The sequence below is a fragment of the Tricharina praecox genome, assembly GCF_024521635.1.
Source record: "Tricharina praecox strain CBS 144465 chromosome Unknown BZA05scaffold_3, whole genome shotgun sequence".
NCBI classification, from domain to species: Eukaryota; Fungi; Ascomycota; class Pezizomycetes; order Pezizales; family Pyronemataceae; genus Tricharina; species Tricharina praecox.
Window position 1 is genome coordinate 1,290,328 of NW_026250405.1, and position 19,563 is coordinate 1,309,890.

Here is a 19,563-nt window from a genome sequence, read left to right on the forward strand (position 1 = left end):
CCGCAACATGGGCGACGGCGCTCAGTATGGCGCGTAACCTCTTCCACGTCCTCTGTATCCGCCCCGGTACGCGCCGCCGCGGGGAGCGTAGCCGCCACGGTATGGAGGAGGGTAGCCGCCCCGACCCCTAGGAGGGCCACCGCGGCCTCGACCACGGGACATGCCTGGAACGTTCGTACGCTTCGGGACGACCTGTGCACTACATGTCAACGAGTGAGAATTATAGCGGGACGCGATACCCATACCTTCAGCGAGCGGCCGCGGAAAATACTCTCGTTCAGAACGAGTGCTTGAGCGACTAGGTTTGGCTCTGAGAACTCGACGTAAGCGTACCTAGATGGACACACACATCAGCCCGCCACATTCACACACATATTCCCGGTCAGCGAGCGGCAGTCATACCCCTTAGGATGTCCTGTGTGCTTATCAAGCAGGATGGTAACGCGGTTGATGGATCCGCAGCTCTGAAAGTGAGCCTGGATCTCCTCGGGGCTTGCGTCGTAGTCAACGTTGCCGACAAAGATACTCCGACCGTCGATGTCCTCCTTGTCTTCACGCAGGTCGTTCTGTTCCTTGTCGAGATTGGCTTGCATCTCCCTCAGCTTCTGCGCCTCGGCTTCCATCTCCGCGACTCTTCTTTTCATGGCCGAGATTTCCTCCTAGATAAACCGTTGAGGCTCGCGCGCCCCCGAGATCATCAGCTTTTCCTATTCTTTCTCTCTTTCAATCTCTCCCCACGCCCCGAACGCGGAAACGTTTCGCAACAAGAAGAACGGCGGGTGTGGGTAGGTTGGATGGAGGATTTGGCTGGCTGGCAGGCAGCGAGCGAACGATCGATGACTCTTCGTGGGGGATTTCGACGTGGTTTTGCTCGCGCGCGCCCCCTCCAACTCATCCTCTCATCCTCATCCTCCTCCTCTTCCCAGGAAATAAGCAGGCTTCCCATACCTCATCCTCATTCTCGACACCCTCTTCCTCATTCATCTGGTCGTCCTCGATCTTCACTTCCTGCTCCTGCTGCTGCTGCTCCTCCGACTTGACAACCGGCTGTTCCTCGGATGTTGCTGCCATTTCTTCTTGCGGTATGTGTTTATGTGCGTGGGAGATAGGTAGGTTTGCCGGTTCCGGAGAGTGGGATTATTGATTGCTGTGTGTGGTGGGAAACTGCGAGAGCGAACGGAACACGCGACGCGAAAAGTCAGCATCAGACTAGCCAACCAACTAATTTCGAAAATGACGCTGCCGGCGCTTGCTTCTCCACCCAGCTCACCCTGGCGCCGACGCTTCCTCAGAGAGAAGCACGTACCTTGAATTCTCTATTCGCGGGGAAACCAGCGGGTAGCAGCGGCCCGATATTACCTCCGATCGTAATGGTTGAGCAGGTCGTGGTGGTCGTGGTGGTCGTGGTGGTGGTCGTGGTGGTGGTCGTTGTTGGGTGGCAGAGAAGTGAAGTTGGGTTTGTCGCGGTGAGGTGAGGCGACAAGAGAAACTCGAAAGAGTGCGCGCAAATAATCCCTGCTGCCAAGACTTATGATGTACACTTTGAATTCGGAACTTTCTAGGTAGGGACGTGACGAGACAAAGAGCTCGGGGTCAAATGGCTACTCCAACTTATGTATTGAATTCTGAAGGATGGGCGAGCTCCAACCACACCTGAAGACCGGGTGCTTACACGAGTATGTACTCAGGTACGTCTGTGACTCATGTCAACCTGGGTTAGTCAGTTGCTCTAGCACTCGACAAGGGGTTTCTCGTCATCACTCGCTCGACGCTCATTGACCGCACTCCCCGATCTGTTCTACAACTGATAGTACCCAGGAGCAGCAAGAGAAGCTCGTAATCACAACCGGCGAGGCCAACTGGATCACTGCTTGAGCTCCGCCCCATGTCAGCCTTTACTGATTCGGTATCTATTCTGGCATGTGTGTAACGAGAAAGATACCTTCGCACCCACCAAAGCACTTGAAGTTGGGCGTGTACCATCATGTATATTCAGTGTGCCAGTAGGGAGGGGAGAGAGAAAGCTCTACAGAGCAGGAAACGTGTCTGTCTGTCTATTGGAGATCCTCATATCTAGATGTGGATTGCGGCCGGTGATCATGCATGACCAGCACAGCACCATTTAATTTGTGCGAACCACCAAAACGAGTGATAGCCGGAGAAGTGCACAAATTCATGCAGCTTCCCGCATTCAGAATTCGATAAGCGCATGTTGTATCACTCGATTCGACTTCAGTTGAGAATCGATTTCTACAGGACTTTTGGAGTAGCCAGCCAACGGATTCCGACGGCATGGTCACGGAGTATTCGGCAACAAGGATCTGATCGGTGGGTTCTATTCACACACTTGGTATTTACCAGACTACTCTATGCACAACCAAACAGACTACAGCCTCCGGTACCCTCAAAATTACCTCCTCATACTCCTTGCTTTCCCAAGTACGCTCACACACTTTCCCCGACACCACGCTAACCGCCTACAGATCCACCCTCGCCAGCAAGCCCACACATTCACCACCGCCGCCAAAATCGCGAAGCCAGCCGCGAGCCACACAAATGCATACATCTGCTGTCCCATGTTCGCGCGAATATTGAATTCCGGACTGCTCTCAAATACGCCCTGAAACTGCGAGTAGAGGATCGTCGATAGACCGGCGCCAATGGTGGTGAAGAGGCCGGCGATGACGGAGATCAAGGTGACTGTGAAGGCGGTGCGGCGGGTAAGGTGGCCGAGCCAGCCTGTAAGGGGTCAGTAGGGAGGCGGGGGAAGAGAGGCGGGGGAAGAGGAAGTACCGATGAGGAACGACACCAGCAGAAAGCTTATTCCTACAAAGAAGCTGGCAAACATCCAGTGACTGGCTTTTCGGGCCATGTCGAGGGCATCAGATATATCCGCCGGAATAGCAACTGCATCATCCATCAGCAACGTTCAAATATAGAGGGATAAGGCAGCATACTCGTCGCCCCCTCCAGCAGCTGTGACAGCAATATAGTCACTGGATCAAAGCTATACAGCGCCTTCGGACTGCCACAATACGTAACACCCTCGCCCTGATACCCCTCGCAGTAATTCCACAGTCCAACCTGATAGAACCCCCTCAGTCCCAAAGTCTGTGCTATCGAGTTGACAAGCACGGCGTTAGGGTAGCTCCGCGGTATCACCTGCGAGACGTCAATCTTGAGGAAGTAGATATCCGTCAGCGCATTGGTGTTGCGAATGTTCCCCAGGAACACGATGAGCTGGAAGATTATTGCTAGGAGAGTGCTGGACTGGGCGATGATGACATATGGGTCGCGGCATCGTGGTTTTCGAGATGTGGAGGAGGCGGTGATGGCTGCAGCATCATCGAGAGAGGCCGAGGGCGGAGGCGATGTCCCTGGAGGTGTAACGGAGGAGCTGAGGGGCGTCGAGGGAGGTGTTTTCTCCCGTAGGGTGGTGAGTGTCCCTTTATTTCGCCAGCCAAAATCAAACATCAGTGATCGGTGTCGCGAAGGTGTTGTAAGCTCTCCTTTTGCTCTCCGGCAGCCCCGCTATTCCCGAGGATTCGAAGACGTGGTAGGGTATAAAAAATATGGGTCGGTGAAGAGAGAGGTCAAGGAGCACGGTGCAGATAGGTTTGGGTAGGTAAGGATTGCCGGCGAGCGGGAGAAGGCATCAAGGTAGGTATCATATGTAAGCTCGATTGTTTCGTTGTGATTACTCGTACTTTTAATCGAGCCCTATGCCCCTCTCTCCTGGCCCCTCGACCTCTCTCGCGCTCTCCAGTCCTCCCTCGTCCTCCGGAAGGTCGTTACGTATACGCCATGGTTTTGGGTTGAGCTCGAAACCGCAGCAGCAGGCTCGAGAGCGAAAATTGAGACGGCAAGACTTGGTATGTTGGGGCGCTGCGGCTTGTCCGCCGTGCGCCCTTCGGGTTTGTCACCACGCAAGCAAAGCAAAGCAAGGACCAAGCCGGAGCCGGGAACATCTCGTACGGGGTCCCTCCGTCATCCAATCGCGTGTCTCGATGGCAGCTACTACCGCGCCATGGCTCGGATCGGCCGCGGCGGCAAGGGTATCCGGCTTCGCCACCCTGGGCATGAAACGGGAATTCGGAAGTGCAGAGAGCCGTAGTGGTGCCAGTGCTGTGGAGGGCGAGCTGGTTGACGTTTTGAACTGTTTGGATGACGACAGCGCGCAGGATGCGGCGGCCACTAACTCACAGTCTGCAGTCCCGGCGCCAAGGGTCAGCACTTGCCCTTCCGCAGCACGACCAACCAAAGCCGAAGGAAGCGCTCTCGGCATGGCTTCCGAGACCTCAGACCTGGCTCAAAGACCGCCCGTTGCGCAACTGCTCTGCAGCCATAGTGTGGAACAATCTCCGGAATCATCCCTACACAGCCAGCACTCGATCCTCCTTGCGCCAGCGCAGATTTACTGTCGATCGTCACATGGCCGGACTGCACCGCTGCTGCATGGACCTTTTTTCCACAATTAAAGTAGGTACCGGGTTAGTAAAAAGGTTCTGGGAAGAAGAACAAGAACAAGAAGCAGGCATACGCATGAGCTCCTCCTCTACTGCCTCCACCGACGACCCAACCATCACAACCACATGTGGAGCTTCAGGATGGTGAGATCTCGACCACTTTTCGCGCGCGTGCTTCTCGCCCTGCTTCTATCCTGCTGCTTCAGTATTGCTTTCGCCCAAACAACGACCACGCGCGAGGATGACAACGTCTCTGGCGCAGCATCTGGCGACATACCCGCCTCCTCCTCCACCCACTTGACCACCACAAGCACAAGAACAAGAACAACAACGGTAGCTGAGCTAGTACTAAGCGGAACCAACAGTGACACCGCCGACGACGAGCCCACGCCCACGCCGACCGCCAGCGGTAATGAGACCGAGATCATCGTCAGCGCCAGCGGCGCGAGCAGTTCCTCCGATGACGAGCCGACGACCACTGAGCCTCCCGGCCCGGTAAACACGCAGCCGTGCAACCTCTACGTCGAGTTCTGTACACGATCGTATGGGAACATCACCTACGTCGGCACGCACAACTCGCCATTCGTACGGCAAAACAACGCAGCGTCGAATCAGCGGCTGGATGTGGTTGCGCAGTTGAATGATGGCGTGAGAATGTGTACGCTGTCCCCCCCACCACCCCACTCTACTTCTTCGCTGATGAATGAGGGAAGTGCAAGGACAAGCTCACAAGGCAAACGGAACAATGTATTACTGCCACACCAGTTGCGATCTGTTGAATGCGGGAACGGTAGAGGACTATCTGAAGCGAGTGTACGATTGGCTCATGGCGCATCCTTACGAAATCGTCACGATATTGATCGGCAACGGTGGTTTCGATGCGATCGATGACTTCGTGGCCCCCGTCGAAGACTCGGGATTATCGAAGCTCGCCTATGTGCCCGACAACCGCACGATTGCGTACAATGAGTGGCCGACACTGTCGGAGTTGATCTTGAAAGGTTTGCCTGCCCTGTCTCTCGCCTCCAAGTCAGCTGCTGACGATACATCCAGGCAAAAGGGCAATCATCTTCGTCGACTACAAAGCGGACGAGAACAAGGTTCCATATCTCCTCGACGAGTTCACCTACATGTGGGAAACACCGTTCTCGCAGACGAACCAGGACTTTCCGTGCAATGTCGACCGCCCGCCAGACCAAAATGCCACCGAAGCCGCCAGAAAGATGTACATGGCAAACCACAACCTGAACGTCGAGTTCACCGCGTTCGGGACGGTCGCCCTCGTGCCAAACACTATCGCTATCAACCAGACGAACGGCGTGGATGGGTATGGATCTTTGGGGCTGCAATCGGAGAATTGCGAAGGTACGCTGCTCTTCCTCTTCCTCTCTCTCCTCTCTCTCACTAACCTTCGCAGTGATGTGGACGCGGCCGCCCAACTTCTTGCTGGTAGATTTCTACGATGCCGGCAACGGCAGTGTATTCGAAGTCGCCGCGAAAGCGAATGGCGTGACCTATCCCGGTGGCTGCTGCGGAAAGGTCAAGTCTGCCGCACTCAGCATGTACCTGGCGAGTCCCATGCTGTTACTTGCGGAGGCGACACTGTTTTTGGCCGCTTTTGTTTTGGTTTAGTGCACTTTTGCGGAGTTTTGGAGTACTGTAAATACACACTGTGTAGTATTGTCGCCGAGTCGTAAAGCAATGCAAACATGCTTGTATTCATGAGATGGGGTGGTCATAAACTGTCGCCCGCGCATAAGACGAACGTCGAAGAGTGTAAACCGTGAACTCTGCCTGCCAATGCCCGGCGTGGAGGGGACCCGCTATGTAGTACCTCGACCGCTGCGCAACCAGACCGCTGCCACCTCCATCCCTCCCTCATTCACTCACCTGAAGCGCGGAACTACGGACGCCAAGGGGAAGGAGAAGGAGGCCAAAGCATGGGGTTGTCGCGAGAGTCGCCAACAAGAAGTATTGGCACATTGGCACTGCCGGAAACCTTGCTAGGTACCAGGCCCGACCCCGACCCAAGCCCCCCAATCCCGCAAGCGCCTGGCCTTGAGGTTCTACAGTTGAAGAGGGGGCATTGCTTCACTAGCTAGACCCACCAGCGAGGAGGAGAAGGCGGAGGAGGAGTGTGTATATTGCCATGATCTTTATAGGTCGCAAGCAATGAATGAACGATTAAACAAAAAGACTGCCAGTGCTCGCAACGAGCACACATCAGAGCTGTCCGATATCTACGCCTTCTAAGTCGGTATCCATTCGACCATGTGCGTGCAGAATAGGTTGCTCCTGGTTCTCTCAACAACACTTGGCTCCCTACCTATGCCAGCCTGTCCTATCACTCGAGTTCGTACGCTCATCTACGTACTCGAGCTCGTGGAAATTGGAATGCCCCCCTTGACACTTGTATGTTGCTGGTTCATTCATCATTCATCTTTCATCCTGCAAGTCTGGCGGTTGGGTGCTGCAGGGCTTGGAACGTTATGCGGAGTGCTAATGGCGCTTGCTTTTTACATTCGGGGGTATTGTTGGGCCATGGACATCAAAATCGTGTCATGTAATATCACTCGCAGAAGGCTATCTAGAGTAAATCATACCCGCGCCTTCGGCCGTGGGAGTTCCTGCCGGGCGGAGGGCAATAGGGAACCCACATCGGGCTCGCGGCTAGCGGTCAGAGACAGTGAGGGGGGACCGGACGTTTACACAGCCATGATCTGCAAAGGTCGAATGCTACGATGATGAAACAAAAACAAAAAGCCATGGGAGTTCCGTACGCGACAATAATTGGTTCGATGTCTCTCTCTTTTGGTTATGAGAGTATGTGCTTTGAACTCCGTGCAGTCGTTGAATAAACTGTGGCCACTTAATCGAAATATTTACTCGTTCGTACTGTCCAACTTACCTCGTGAGTGGATAAGAGGCGTAGAGATTGAGCGGCGATTCGAGTGATGTTTCAGCAGTAAACTTGACGCTCTTCACACCCCAGTGTGACCCATAGCCATAGGTCCAACACTGGTAGCCCTTCGATGCGGTGGACTGGACGGGCTGCGGATCATTGTGGTGGATAAGACTAATTATGATGCCGGTCCACGGTAGTCATTACTGATCAGCGGTGATTGATGGTAGGCCAACAGCCCTAGGGATGAGTGCTTATATAGCACAGTTGTTCAATCGTGTTGCCACAAATTCTTCAGGAAAGCTCCCTGCCCTCAGCTCCTTTTGCAACTGTGCTTTGCACCATGGAGTCAAGCTGTCTAAACTCGTCGTATGAAGCTGTGATCAGCGCACCTCGTTGTCAGCTCTCCGGTAAAGCGTTGAGATAGGTAGTCTCATCGCCCAGACTTCACGGCAACGACCTTCACACCACCAAGCGTCGCTCATGATCGGTGGATATCCATTTGAGGATCGCATGATACATTGCACTCGAGAGAGTGGGCTGCGTGCCGTGCTCTTGGGACGTCCAGGCTGCCGCGCCTAGCACAAAGCTGGTGTGCTTACTTGTTCCGGGGGTGCTTCGGGGGTGCCGTTGAGGTTGTTGCAGCTCAGAGTCTCAGACCGAGCTGCAATGGCTTGTTGGCGACAGAAGGGTACGTTCCGTAGGCGTGATGTGTTAAAAGCCGCACTCGTGAAAATGCCCGAAGACCCATCGAGTGTAGTGGGAATTGAGTTGAGTTGAGTTGAGCGTTGCGGTTGTGTAGGGATGATCAAAAGAGTGGTTGGCCCAGTATTTCCGCCGGCCACATTACTACCAGTCCAATCGCAGTGGTCCGTTCTGATCATAGGATGTAAAGTGTATGTACTCAAGTACATACCGTTGCGTAACGGCAGACCGCCTCACAGTGCAGCACTCGCCCTCGTCATCACGGGAAAATTGATCCGTCACAATTAAGTCCACCGAGAATGTAGAGTACCTTTGTTTAATCATCGTTGCATTTGACCTTAGTAGATCATGGCAGATTACGTATCCTTTTCCACCCGGCTGTCCCGGACCGCTGGCCGCGGGCTCGATACCCATGAGCGCACCGCAGCCTCGATTCCATACAGCTGTAGCACTTGGCACCGAGCTCCTCTCAGCCGCGCAACACCTGTGCTTTGAGCTTTCATCGCCGAATTTAAAAAGGCCCAATGACCGAGGATTCGGGTTAACGGCACAGGCAAGGAGAAAGGATAGCCCGTACGACGGCGACCGCACAGTGCACGTGGCAATGATCCTGGTCTTTCCCTGCCTCCGTGCCTTCTCCACAGAATATGCGCATCAAAATACCTCTCTCATTAGGGCGGTCAATGGAGGGGGAGATTTAAGGCTTCCGAGAATTCAGCCGTGTAACCCACACCTGCACGTGAGACGCCGCAATTGGATACATTTCGGCGAGCGACATGGATGCTTAGGGTGCAGGTAGAGTGTTGACATGACCCCCCACTGACAGCTCCCTCACCTCTCCTTCAACCTCTCTGAAGAACTTCCATACCCAACTCTGCCTTCCATCAAACTAATCGTTCGATTGCTTCATCGTTACTATCTTTCCCGAGCAATCTGCCCGACATTGAATCTATATCACGTAGGTCCGCGTAAATCAGCTACAGTTACGACAATCGGCGCTCCTTCATCGACAGCATCCACTTCCATTCAATCCATCAAGCATGAGTCCCATCGTCGAAGCTTCCCAGCGGCACCCGAAGCCCGAGGATAGGAAGTTTTCATACGGAACCGCTGGGGTGAGTACCAGAGCCCAGAGCCCAGAGCCCAGGGTCCAAACCAAACCATTCTATCTGCCAAAAAAAAAAAGTTGCTGACCCTGTTCGTTTCGTTCAATATAGTTTCGCATGAAAGCGTAGGCCACCTCTTCCTACTAGCCTCCTCCACACACATCCTAATGCTGAAGGTGATGTCACCAGAAATCTCCTCGACTCCGTCGTGTACCGCGTGGGGCTCCTGGCGGCCCTGCGGTCGCAGAAGTTCCAGGGGAAGACCATCGGTATAATGATCACGGCCTCGCACAATGTCCCCGAAGACAACGGCGTAAAACTCGTTGACCCCATGGTATGTCTATTGCAACATGGACGTCCGGCGATGTGTTACGACTGGTACTGATGGATGGACAGGGCGAGATGCTGGAGGCTGCCTGGGAAGTCTACGCAACGACTTTGGCCAACGCATCCACCGACGAGCAGCTCTTCGAGGAGTACGAGAAACTCGCTGCACAGCTGAAAATCAGCACCGAGATCACCCCCAAGGTCATCTTCGCGAGGGATACCCGGGAGTCGGGGCCTGCCCTTGTCGAGTCCCTTACAGACGCGCTCAAGGCTACCGATACGGAGTTTGTTGATCATGGAATCTTGACGACACCGCAGTTGCACTACTTGGTGCGGTGCATCAACACGGAAGGCACGGAGGAGGCGTATGGAGAGGCCACGGAACAGGGCTATTACAACAAGCTGGCAGAGGCGTACAAGAAGCTCATGAAGAGGGTCCCCAGCTTGGGACAGGTCACGGTGGATTGTGCGAATGGTGTCGGTGCGCCGAAACTGCGGCGTCTTGTAGAGACCATTGGGGCGGATTTGTTGGATTGTGCTGTGATCAACGATCATATCGACCAGCCGTCGAAGCTCAACTACCAGGTATTTCCCGTGGCTATTGTTCACATCTGCACAACATTGACCATTTCAATAGTGTGGAGCAGATTTTGTCAAGACCCAGCAGCGTCTCCCACCTGCATCCCACGTCGCACCTCTGGCCCGCTGCGCTTCCCTCGACGGTGACGCCGACCGCATAATCTACTACTTCAACGACAGCGATGGCAACTTCCGGCTGCTGGATGGCGACAAGATCGCCACTCTTGCCGCCAGTTTCATCGGCGATCTCACCAAAGCCGCAGGCCTAACGTCGCTCCGCATCGGAGTGGTGCAGACTGCCTATGCCAACGGCTCGTCGACCTCTTACATCACCAAGACGCTCGGCCTCCCCGTCGTCTGCACACCCACCGGCGTAAAACACCTCCACCACGCCGCTCTCAAATTCGACGTGGGCGTGTACTTCGAAGCCAACGGCCACGGCACCGTCATCTTCTCCAAAGGCGCCCTCCAAGACATCGCCGAGCACACGCCCGAGTCTCCCGCGCAGGCGGTAGCCCTCGAGAGCCTCAAGGCGCTCGTCGACCTGATCAACCAGACCGTCGGCGACGCCCTGTCGGACCTGTTGATGGTCGAGGTGATCCTGGCCCACAAGCGCTGGGGACCTAAGGAGTGGGACGGCACGTACACGGATCTCCCCAACAGACTGGTCCGCGTTGAGGTGACGGATAGGACCGTGTTCCTCACCACCGACGCAGAGAGGAAGCTGCTCGAGCCTGTCGGCGTCCAGGAGAAGATCGATGCCCTGGTCGGCAAGTATAAGCAGGGCCGTGCGTTCGCCAGAGCCAGTGGTACCGAGGACGCCGTGAGGGTCTATAGTGAGGCGGCGGAGAGGGGCGAGGCGGAGGAGCTGGCCAGGTTGGTCGCGGAGATTGTCGCGCAGTACTAGGCGAAGACGGAAAATGGGTACGATGCTGGGTAGATACAGGCTGTTTGTCTGTGGCTCGTCTGTCTGGCGCGGTTGAAGCTTGAATACCAGATTTGAAGGCTTTCTTGGTTGCGAGTGATTGCGAGGAAGCGCGTGATATCGGCCGTAAACCTCGCATTTACATCCCAACGTCAACACATCTATTATTACCGCACCACTCTGTAGACTGTAGAGGGTATTTCATCAGATCTTTCTAAATCCCGAACCGACCCACCCTCTCCCCGTCGCACATTACCCCCCAATCTCCAAACAAAACCCAACACCGTGTCCCCTTCCCCCACTACGCCTTAACCCTAGCAATATCATCGTCCACAGCCAACCTCGCATCACGAATAAGGAACCTATACCACCACATAGCGGGTATAATAGTGGCGGCATGCCACAGCGCATGCGCATCGATGGCGTCCGCGACCGGCGGAAAATCCAGTAGCTCAAGACTCATGGCCATGATGAGCCAGGTCACAATCAGTCCCGGCCAGGCGGCCCAGAAGCGCTTATGCCTGCTATATTGCGTGACCGAGAAGTAAGTCCAGAGGACATTCATTGCGGCGCCGACGACCACGTTCGCCGCCATGTTGTACGTGTAGTCCCAGCGGACGAACTGCAGGTAATATACGTGCGCGGCGTAGGCTGCAATGCACGTCCAGCCCCAGGCGCGCACGCCGCGCCGGAACCGTGGTCGCCACAAACGCAGCACTCGCACTGGCGCGTAGTATAGCCCGTACAGCACGTTGGCCCCCGCGCCGAAGTAGTCCAGCCGCTCGGTCAGAACTGTGTCGCGCGCGTGGAACAGGGCGCTGCACGTCCATGTGCCCAGGCCGACGTACGAGAAGAGGATATAGTAGCGCGTCATGGGGTGCGAGGGCGGGAGCTCGCGCCGGAGTTGGCAGAGACCGCGCAGGTGCGCGTAGCCGTTGAGGAGCGAGAACAATACGCTGAAGGGCTCTTGGAGCCCGAGGAGACGCTGGAATGGCCATTTGCCGTGGAATTGCTCGATGGATTGGCCGGAATGGAGCCGTGACTGTGTGATGGTCCGCTGGCAGATGTAGTCGCAGTTGCTGGGACAGGTCCACAGGAGCAGGCGCAGGTGCAGTGGCAGCGTGTTGGGGAGGAGGCATTCGGTCTCGATACAGGTCTGTGGATGGGGATGTGAATCAGCTTTCGAGGACGGACTGACGGACGGACAGCGCGCCGGCCAAGAGACGGTACGGGGGGGAGGGGTGCTGAGCTGAGCTACCTAGAGCTGGCTTACCTCGACACATGCTTTGAACTCCGGCAGCTTATCGCCGCGCGACGCCAGCACGTCGGTGGTGAACAGGACGAGGACGAGCAGGCTGAGCAGGAGCACCGCCAGTCGCGACGTCGACGTCATGGTGGAGACTGGAACGGCGGGCCGCAGGGAGGGAGGGAGGGGGGGAGCGAGGGTGGGTGGGCGGAGCGAACCGGTTGGCCGGTGCAGCGCAGAGTGGGTTTTGTTGTTTGGATGGTGGACGGCGGCGCAGGTGTGGTTTGGGGTTGGGGTTGGGTGTTATCGTCTTGTCTTGTCGTGTCTCTCTCCCCCCTTCACGGTTCACACATACACTGTCCTTCTTTTGTTTGTCCTTGTCTGTCTTTCTCCAGGGTGAGTATGTAGAGTACAAATGGGGTTGCGATTGGTGCCACAGGCAGGGTAAATCGATCGGGAGTTTCATTCGGGAGTTTTTCCCCCTCCTCCTCCTTCCTTCTTTCCTTCTTCCATCCGTTGGATTTTTTTTCTTTCGGGAGGAGGCGGTGGTGGTGGCAGCCGCTGTCACGGCTTACTCAGCGACCGATGGGGGAAGGGGGGGCGTCGGTGAGGGCGAGGGTGAGGTAAGGTGACACGGAGAAATCGCGCTTCTTCTGGCCCGACGAAATCCCGCGACGTCGTCATCGAATCAGACTCGACGTGAAAGTTTTGACATGACACGATTCGACTGGACACGACTGGGGGACTCGGCTCGGTTCACTTTGGGTCTCGGGACGATGAGTGGATGTATGTACTCAGATACATCTATGGATGTAATGCGCGGAAATCCTTGATCGCCATCATCATAAGCTCAACGTTTGCTTTGCTCACCTTTGCTTGCTCCGATCTCGCACTCTAGATCTTTGCCGCTGTTCGGGGGTTTATTTTGCATTCCTCGAGTTGGCTCCCGTTCTTCCCCCGCACGTGTGTGTGTGTTGCCGCCATTCTTCTTCTACTGATTCTTCTGCTTCTTCTTCCTCTCCTTCGCGAACGGCAGTTGCTGCAGGATGACATCGTCCCTGTGTTGTTGTTGTTGTCACTGTGGACGGACGGGCTCTTCCTTGCAGCTTGTCACGGAAGGCGCATGCGATGGGATCTCTGGGTGGAGGGAGGGGAGGGAGGGGGCGGGGGCGGGTTCGCGGCTTGATGGCGAGTGAGACATGAATCAAACAGAAGTTGTGCGCGGGCACCACCTCCACATCTTCCCGACTACCTTTGCCCCGCACTGGTCAGAAGAAGAAGAATCAAGGAAGGCAGCGCTGTGGACTGGGTGGCTGGTCAGATCGACTCGATTGAGGGCTTAACTTACATACATGCCAAAGTACTTGTCTGACTGAAGTAAGAGGATGTCGATTGACGTCCCGAGACGAAAGATACGGCCAAACCGCTATCGGGACAGTTATCTGCTAGAGCTCTCCGACTTCTTTTCTTCAACGAAACGAGACGAGACGTGCGATTGATGCGATTGATTGACCTTTGATTGATTGCTGGGACATGATTTCATGCAGTGCTATGTATGATATGTACCTACTATACCGGTACTGTAGGTTGGAGTGGCCCTGCAGAACAGCGAAGACGTCTGCGTCGTGCAGTCAAGGTATGGGCGCTGGTGGGAGAGACCATCAAGTCGTCCATCCAGCGAGGAGCTCGACCGTTCGAGTATCTAGGGAATTTAGGCCGAATCATCTGTGAGATCAGATTAGATGGGAGCTCTCGTAAGAACACACTTGTCGCAGCGTGGTTGCTCGGAGAGGTACCGTATGATATGATGACTGTGTACCGACTCCATCATACAGAAATCATGTGTACATCATACAGCTACCCACGCACTCGCATGAGTACATGCTCACTTGGGCATGTACATACATTATTCTGGAGTAGAGTATTACCGGTAACCATGTACATACAATACATGCAAAGAACACGCAGAGTACAACTTGTTCCCTGTTGCGCGATGCTTGTTGTCCCGCTAACCAGGTGGACTCGGTTTGTATTGATATCGATGTGCGGATGGATGGTTGGATGGATCGATGAGCGAAGAGATGCCATGCCATGCCGTGTCTGCCGCCGCCGCAGAGAAGAAGAAGAAGAAGAAGAAGAAGAAGAAGAAGAAGAAGAAGAAGAAGAAGAAGAAGAAAGGAACAAAGTCCCTGCTTCCGAGCGTCTCTGGCCGGTTTGCAGACGCACTGTCGTACTCTCCTCTTACTCGGTCGTATGTTTGATATGTACACACCTGTGAGCGACGAGTGACGAGACCGTTGGCGAGTGAGCGATTAGATACATGAAAACGGGTGAGTCGCAGCCGAGCAAAGTTACGGCGCAGAGACAGTTCTGACTGTACTGTGTAGGACCTGGGGACACGGCCAGCAGCCGGGCAAGTCAATGCGCGCGACTCCACAGGTAAGCAAGTAGGAGGTGAGTGAGGACTTGGACACTCTTTCCGAGTCACCCAGCCGGCCACCCAGCGAGCCAGCCTCCCCTCCTCCCTCCGCTCGTCCTGATCCCACTGGTATCCAAAGTGTCGTCCATGGGTCTGCGGAGTGGTTACATACATCCCAAGATACTTGGTTACTTGGTTACTCCGTCTAGTCGTCCGTCTGCTGCTGCGACACGAGACCATTAGTCCCAGATCCAGACTCCGCTCATCCTTCTCTTCAAATCCTTCGTGTCGGCTTGTCCTGCCAACACTTTCTTTTTCCTCTTCCCCCCCTCCTCCCTCCCTTCTCCACCCGCCAACCAGTTCGCTCGGCCTGCCCCTCTTCTGCCTGTTCTGCCCTCGAATCCGACTGCAAAATTTAAGCCCGGTCGAGACGGATTCCCAATATCGAACACACACACACTCGCACTCACACAGACACTCACACAGACACACAGACGGACACACCGACACACAAATCGTCGACACATATACGACATAACATACTCTGCAGCCTGTCTGCTTGCCTGCCACCGCCGCCGCAGACCGCAGACCGGAATTCGAATTGACAGCCGGCCAAACACTCACTACACAGCGCACATCACACATCACACTTTCCACCTGGCCACATATACTTCGGTACTTGCCTCTTGCATTTCACATCTTCCTTTTACATACATTCGGCTCCATACGACTCGACCTGCGAAGTCTGCATCGTATAGCTAACCGCCCTTTCGCCCATTGCTCTGTGCTACCCGGAACATCCCACGATCCCAATAACCCTCCCCACCCTTCCCTCTCCCACCACAACTCCCCCCCCCCCCCAGCACAAAAAGCCCAGCCATCCTCCCCCACACAAGGGCAGAACGCTTTGTCTCACGACGCATCGACTAAACATACATAGGATCGACGCACTCCCAGATCTTACGGCCACTTGCCATTTGACAGAATCCCCGGAATTTCTATATCACGGCAAACCCACCCCAGCGGAAGAAAAAAAAAGTACTTTCCTTGCTAAGTCATCGGAACCTTACCCAACTGCCAACCAACCAACCTACATACCCCCCCCCCTCCCCCCCACAAACGGTAAATCGATAGTTACTCGACGGAGTTTCCACCGCCAGTCCCCCGTCAAACCCAGAACCGCGGCAATTCCGATAGTGGCGACAACTGCTCTCACCCTACGGCCGACTCTGGATTCTGCGTCTTATTCCCCCACCCCCCTCGACGGCCGGCATCGCAACACTCATACTTCGCCGCGGCAGTGAAGCAACAGAGAAGCAACGTGCAAGCAGCAACAGTAGCAGTAGCAGCGGCTGACAGCGCTTCGCTCCGAATCTCCGATCATGGTCGTTCCAGGGTTTAACGTAAACTTTTTCCGAAGTGGGAATAACACAGCAGCATCCTCCGCGGTTCCCTCCCCCACCGTGTCGACCTCCAACACCCCTCTTTCGCAGCGCTCATCCGCTACGGCTCCTACCACTCCCGTCGATGACCATACCCCCCGGGGTACTCCTCTGTCGGCGGATATCCATTCGCCCCCGAGCTCGCGGCAGCACTCTCCTAGCCTTCGCACGCAATCGACTCCCGTCTGCGCCCCGAGCAACGGTGCGACTACCACTACCGCGACCACGCATTCGAACGCTCTCGCTGCACCGCGGCCACAATTGCCTCCGCACGCGGCGTCGAATGCATCGGATATGTTGAGGGCAGTTGCAGGACAAAGGTACGGGGCAATGTTTGGTTCGCGCCACCGGTACGGTGGCGGCGGCGATGGTGGCGGTGGCGGCAATGGCGGCGGTGGTTGTGGTGATGATGGATGTTCCGTCGTGTGCGGCGGCGATGATGATGATGTCGGTGGGGAGAAAGTGGTTACCTCACACATGGAACATCCATTAGCCAGCAACCACTCACCACTCGCCTCGGACCGAGAGAGGCGTATCTACATATACCCTTGGTCCTTCTTTTCTTCCCTTGCCAATAATATGTCCAACTATACCTTCCAATTAAATATTCTTCTTTTTCATCACCGATTTCTTGTCTCGAGTTCGAAATGCTCGGAATTTTCGGGGCAAAGCGCAAGGCTGACTTCCTCGGTTCGTGGGATATTAGGACGGACGAGGAGGAGGCGTCGAGTGGACAAACAACCCCCAACCCGAGTGGACTGGATAAGAGACTGCCCGGAATATCCCATGGCTTTCATCAGGTTAGCTGCAGCACAGCGTCGTTTTGGAAAGGATTATCGTAGCAAATCGTACTGACGTTACTTCCGAGTTACTGGGGGCGAAAGATACACCTCCAGCAACGCCGCGGGGTACCACCTCTGCTGGTAGCGCGTTGAACGGAGTCACAGCAGTGGGAGGTGGAGTAGTAGGAACAGTGGGAGGAGGAGCCACAACAGCGGGAGGAGGAGTAGGAGGAGGGGGAGGAGTAGGAGCAGCAGCTGAGGAGAGGGTCAAGAGTCCGGCGGTCAGGGCCACCCCCTCGCCCTCCCCGACAAACCCGCCAGTCGGTCCGCCCAGAGGCAAGTTAATAGTCAAGATCATAGAGGCAAGGGATCTGGTCCCCAGCAAATATCCCTACGTCGTTTGCACGTTCGAGAGCAACGAGTTTATATCTCAGGGCCCACGACGGTCATTCGATGCAGCCGAGGGACACGGGGGAGACAAGAGTCCTCGGCACAGCAGCAACGGGAAGGCGTCGTCGCCGAGCGGCGTGGGCAGGAGCATTGCGATCCCTATGACCAGCCGCCAGAGCTCGAGCACCAGTCTCTCGGAGATGCAAGGACAGAAGAACGGCCCGACCTCGGGCGCCGGCTCAACGAATCCGAAATGGGACCACAATGCCGTATTGTAAGTGCACGCCCGTTCCGTTGTGGCTGCACTGTGCAGTATTCAGCTGTTATTCTTCGTCGCCGGTTCGGGGGAGCATCCATAAGCTAACTCCACAACTTTAGTGACGTCCTCGGCGATCATTCCGAGCTCGACGTATCGTTGTACGATCGCTCGAATCAGGAGTACTTCCTGGGACACGTGCGAGTCTGTCCGTTGCTAAACCATTCACAACCGGTTATGGACGGTTGGTTTTCGCTGCAGGCACGGACGCCCAATGAGAATGTGACGGGAGAGATTAAGCTGCAGATAAGCTTCGAGAGGACCAGTAAGAAGCATTATGGACCCGAAGATTTCGAGGTTCTGCGTTTGATTGGCAAGGGTAGTTCTCCCCCTTTCCCATCCAACTGCTGCGCGCATCTCTCTGACCTTTTGTGTTCTGCAGGTACCTTTGGACAGGTGTACCAGGTCCGCAAGAAGGATACGGACCGGATATACGCTATGAAGGTTCTGTCGAAGAAGGTTATCGTCCAGAAGAAGGAGGTGGCGCACACGTTAGGCGAGCGGAATATCCTCGTTCGGACGGCTACTACCGACTCACCCTTCATTGTTGGCCTCAAGTTCTCGTTCCAGACGCCCACGGACTTGTACCTGGTGACGGACTACATGTCCGGCGGAGAGTTGTTCTGGCACCTGCAGAAGGAGGGTAGGTTCAAGGAAGACCGCGCAAAGTTCTATATCGCCGAGTTGATATTGGCATTGGAGCACCTGCACAACCACGACATCGTCTACCGAGATCTCAAGCCGGAAAACATCTTGCTGGACGCCAACGGCCACATTGCATTGTGTGACTTTGGACTGTCGAAGGCGAACTTGGCGGCTAACGCCACCACCAACACGTTCTGCGGAACCACAGAGTACCTGGCACCGGAGGTGCTGCTGGACGATCAGGGATACACTAAGATGGTTGACTTCTGGTCGTTGGGCGTACTGGTGTTTGAGATGTGTTGCGGATGGAGCCCGTTTTACGCCGACGATACCCAGCAGATGTATAAGAACATCGCGTTTGGAAAAGTCAGGTTTCCACGGGACGCATTGAGTCTGGAGGGCCGCAACTTTGTCAAAGGGGTAAGTTGCTGCTGCCGCGTGTAAATGGGAGGTTTTGGTTGACTCGATCATTTAGTTGCTTAACCGGAATCCGAGACATCGTCTGGGAGCGACCTACGATGCGAAAGAGCTACGAGAGCATCCCTTCTTCGCTGACGTGGATTGGGTACAACTACAGCGCAAGAACGTGGTGCCACCGTTCAAGCCCACGCTCAGCTCCGAAACCGATACCTCAAACTTCGATCCAGAATTCACCAACGCTCCAATGACCGGCTCACTGAACGCTCGCGCCGCCGCCCTCGCCTCGGCCAACATGCCCGCCAGCACCCCACTGAGTCCCGGCATGCAGGCCAACTTCCGCGGCTTCACATTCGTCGACGAGAGCAGCATAGACGACCACTTCTCGGGCCGGGACGAATTGGAGCCTATGGACGAGGACTCGGAAGACCACTGGGACGAGCGTTGCGACAGCAGATCGCACTACGACTCATCAAGAGGCGGGAACCATCGCATGAGCGGTGTTATGCGCACCGGAGACGACGAGGGGGGCGTCTTTGGGAACGGAGGGATGGAGATCTGATCTGATCCGGTTCGGTTCGGTACGGAATGGGACGGGATATGTGAAATACGTTCGCTCTATGGATTTTTTTTCTCTCTTGATCTCGATTTTTCTTTTCTTTCTTCTCTTCTTCTTTTCATTCTCGTACGAGCTATTCTTTGGTATCAGGTATTCAAAAAAATTACCGTACGTACGGATAAGTCGATGTGCATCGACTTGTGTATTTGATGGGATTGGGGATTGTATGGTTAATAGTTTGTGACGATAGCCGTAGTACCGTAGGGGACCCGGGATGGCATGGTAGTTATGCATGACAACATGAAATTTGAAATGTGATTTTGAAGATTGTTTTACC

At 55.1% G+C, this 19,563-nt stretch overlaps 8 protein-coding genes across 8 annotated transcripts; 4 read left to right on the top strand and 4 right to left on the bottom strand.

The window, feature by feature from the left end:
* Positions 1-21: 21 nt before the first annotated feature.
* Positions 22-659, bottom strand: BZA05DRAFT_332073 (uncharacterized protein; the record flags this gene model as incomplete). Its single annotated transcript, XM_051480625.1, has 3 exons — positions 22-192; positions 246-333; positions 403-659. Coding segments are annotated over 3 exons (516 nt in total), but the record flags the coding sequence as incomplete, so codon positions are not given.
* Positions 660-2,317: 1,658 nt separating this feature from the next.
* BZA05DRAFT_166542 (SUR7/PalI family-domain-containing protein) lies at positions 2,318-3,696 on the bottom strand. Its single transcript, XM_051479149.1, has 3 exons — positions 2,958-3,696; positions 2,794-2,907; positions 2,318-2,739 (listed from the first exon to the last, which is right to left on the bottom strand). Exons 1-3 carry the CDS (start codon positions 3,472-3,474, stop codon positions 2,411-2,413), a joined length of 960 nt encoding a protein of 319 aa, XP_051343082.1. The 5' UTR covers positions 3,475-3,696; the 3' UTR covers positions 2,318-2,410.
* On the top strand, positions 3,599-4,919 carry BZA05DRAFT_166573 (uncharacterized protein). The gene is made up of 2 exons (XM_051479150.1): positions 3,599-4,610; positions 4,820-4,919. Exon 1 carries the CDS (start codon positions 3,723-3,725, stop codon positions 4,476-4,478), a length of 756 nt encoding a protein of 251 aa, XP_051343083.1. The 5' UTR covers positions 3,599-3,722; the 3' UTR covers positions 4,479-4,610; positions 4,820-4,919.
* BZA05DRAFT_424049 (PLC-like phosphodiesterase) lies at positions 4,608-6,163 on the top strand (the record flags this gene model as incomplete). Its single annotated transcript, XM_051485897.1, has 6 exons — positions 4,608-4,671; positions 4,729-5,124; positions 5,180-5,467; positions 5,520-5,831; positions 5,884-6,028; positions 6,145-6,163. 6 exons carry the CDS (start codon positions 4,608-4,610, stop codon positions 6,161-6,163), a joined length of 1,224 nt encoding a protein of 407 aa, XP_051343084.1.
* Positions 6,164-9,347: 3,184 nt separating this feature from the next.
* BZA05DRAFT_166640 (uncharacterized protein) lies at positions 9,348-11,116 on the top strand. Its single transcript, XM_051479152.1, has 3 exons — positions 9,348-9,513; positions 9,576-10,091; positions 10,144-11,116. Exons 1-3 carry the CDS (start codon positions 9,454-9,456, stop codon positions 10,990-10,992), a joined length of 1,425 nt encoding a protein of 474 aa, XP_051343085.1. The 5' UTR covers positions 9,348-9,453; the 3' UTR covers positions 10,993-11,116.
* Positions 11,117-11,365: 249 nt separating this feature from the next.
* Positions 11,366-12,385, bottom strand: BZA05DRAFT_315846 (Per1-like protein; the record flags this gene model as incomplete). Its single annotated transcript, XM_051480377.1, has 2 exons — positions 11,366-12,166; positions 12,284-12,385. Coding segments are annotated over 2 exons (903 nt in total), but the record flags the coding sequence as incomplete, so codon positions are not given.
* A 1,779-nt stretch (positions 12,386-14,164) lies between these two features.
* BZA05DRAFT_166710 (uncharacterized protein) lies at positions 14,165-15,518 on the bottom strand. The gene has a single exon (XM_051479154.1). It carries the CDS (start codon positions 15,318-15,320, stop codon positions 14,265-14,267), a length of 1,056 nt encoding a protein of 351 aa, XP_051343087.1. The 5' UTR covers positions 15,321-15,518; the 3' UTR covers positions 14,165-14,264.
* Positions 15,519-16,591: 1,073 nt separating this feature from the next.
* Positions 16,592-19,563, top strand: BZA05DRAFT_166652 (serine/threonine-protein kinase sck1). Its single transcript, XM_051479153.1, has 5 exons — positions 16,592-16,917; positions 16,986-17,563; positions 17,668-17,924; positions 17,988-18,670; positions 18,726-19,563. The coding sequence occupies exons 1-5, from the start codon at positions 16,765-16,767 to the stop codon at positions 19,227-19,229; spliced, it is 2,175 nt and encodes a 724-aa protein (XP_051343088.1). The 5' UTR covers positions 16,592-16,764; the 3' UTR covers positions 19,230-19,563.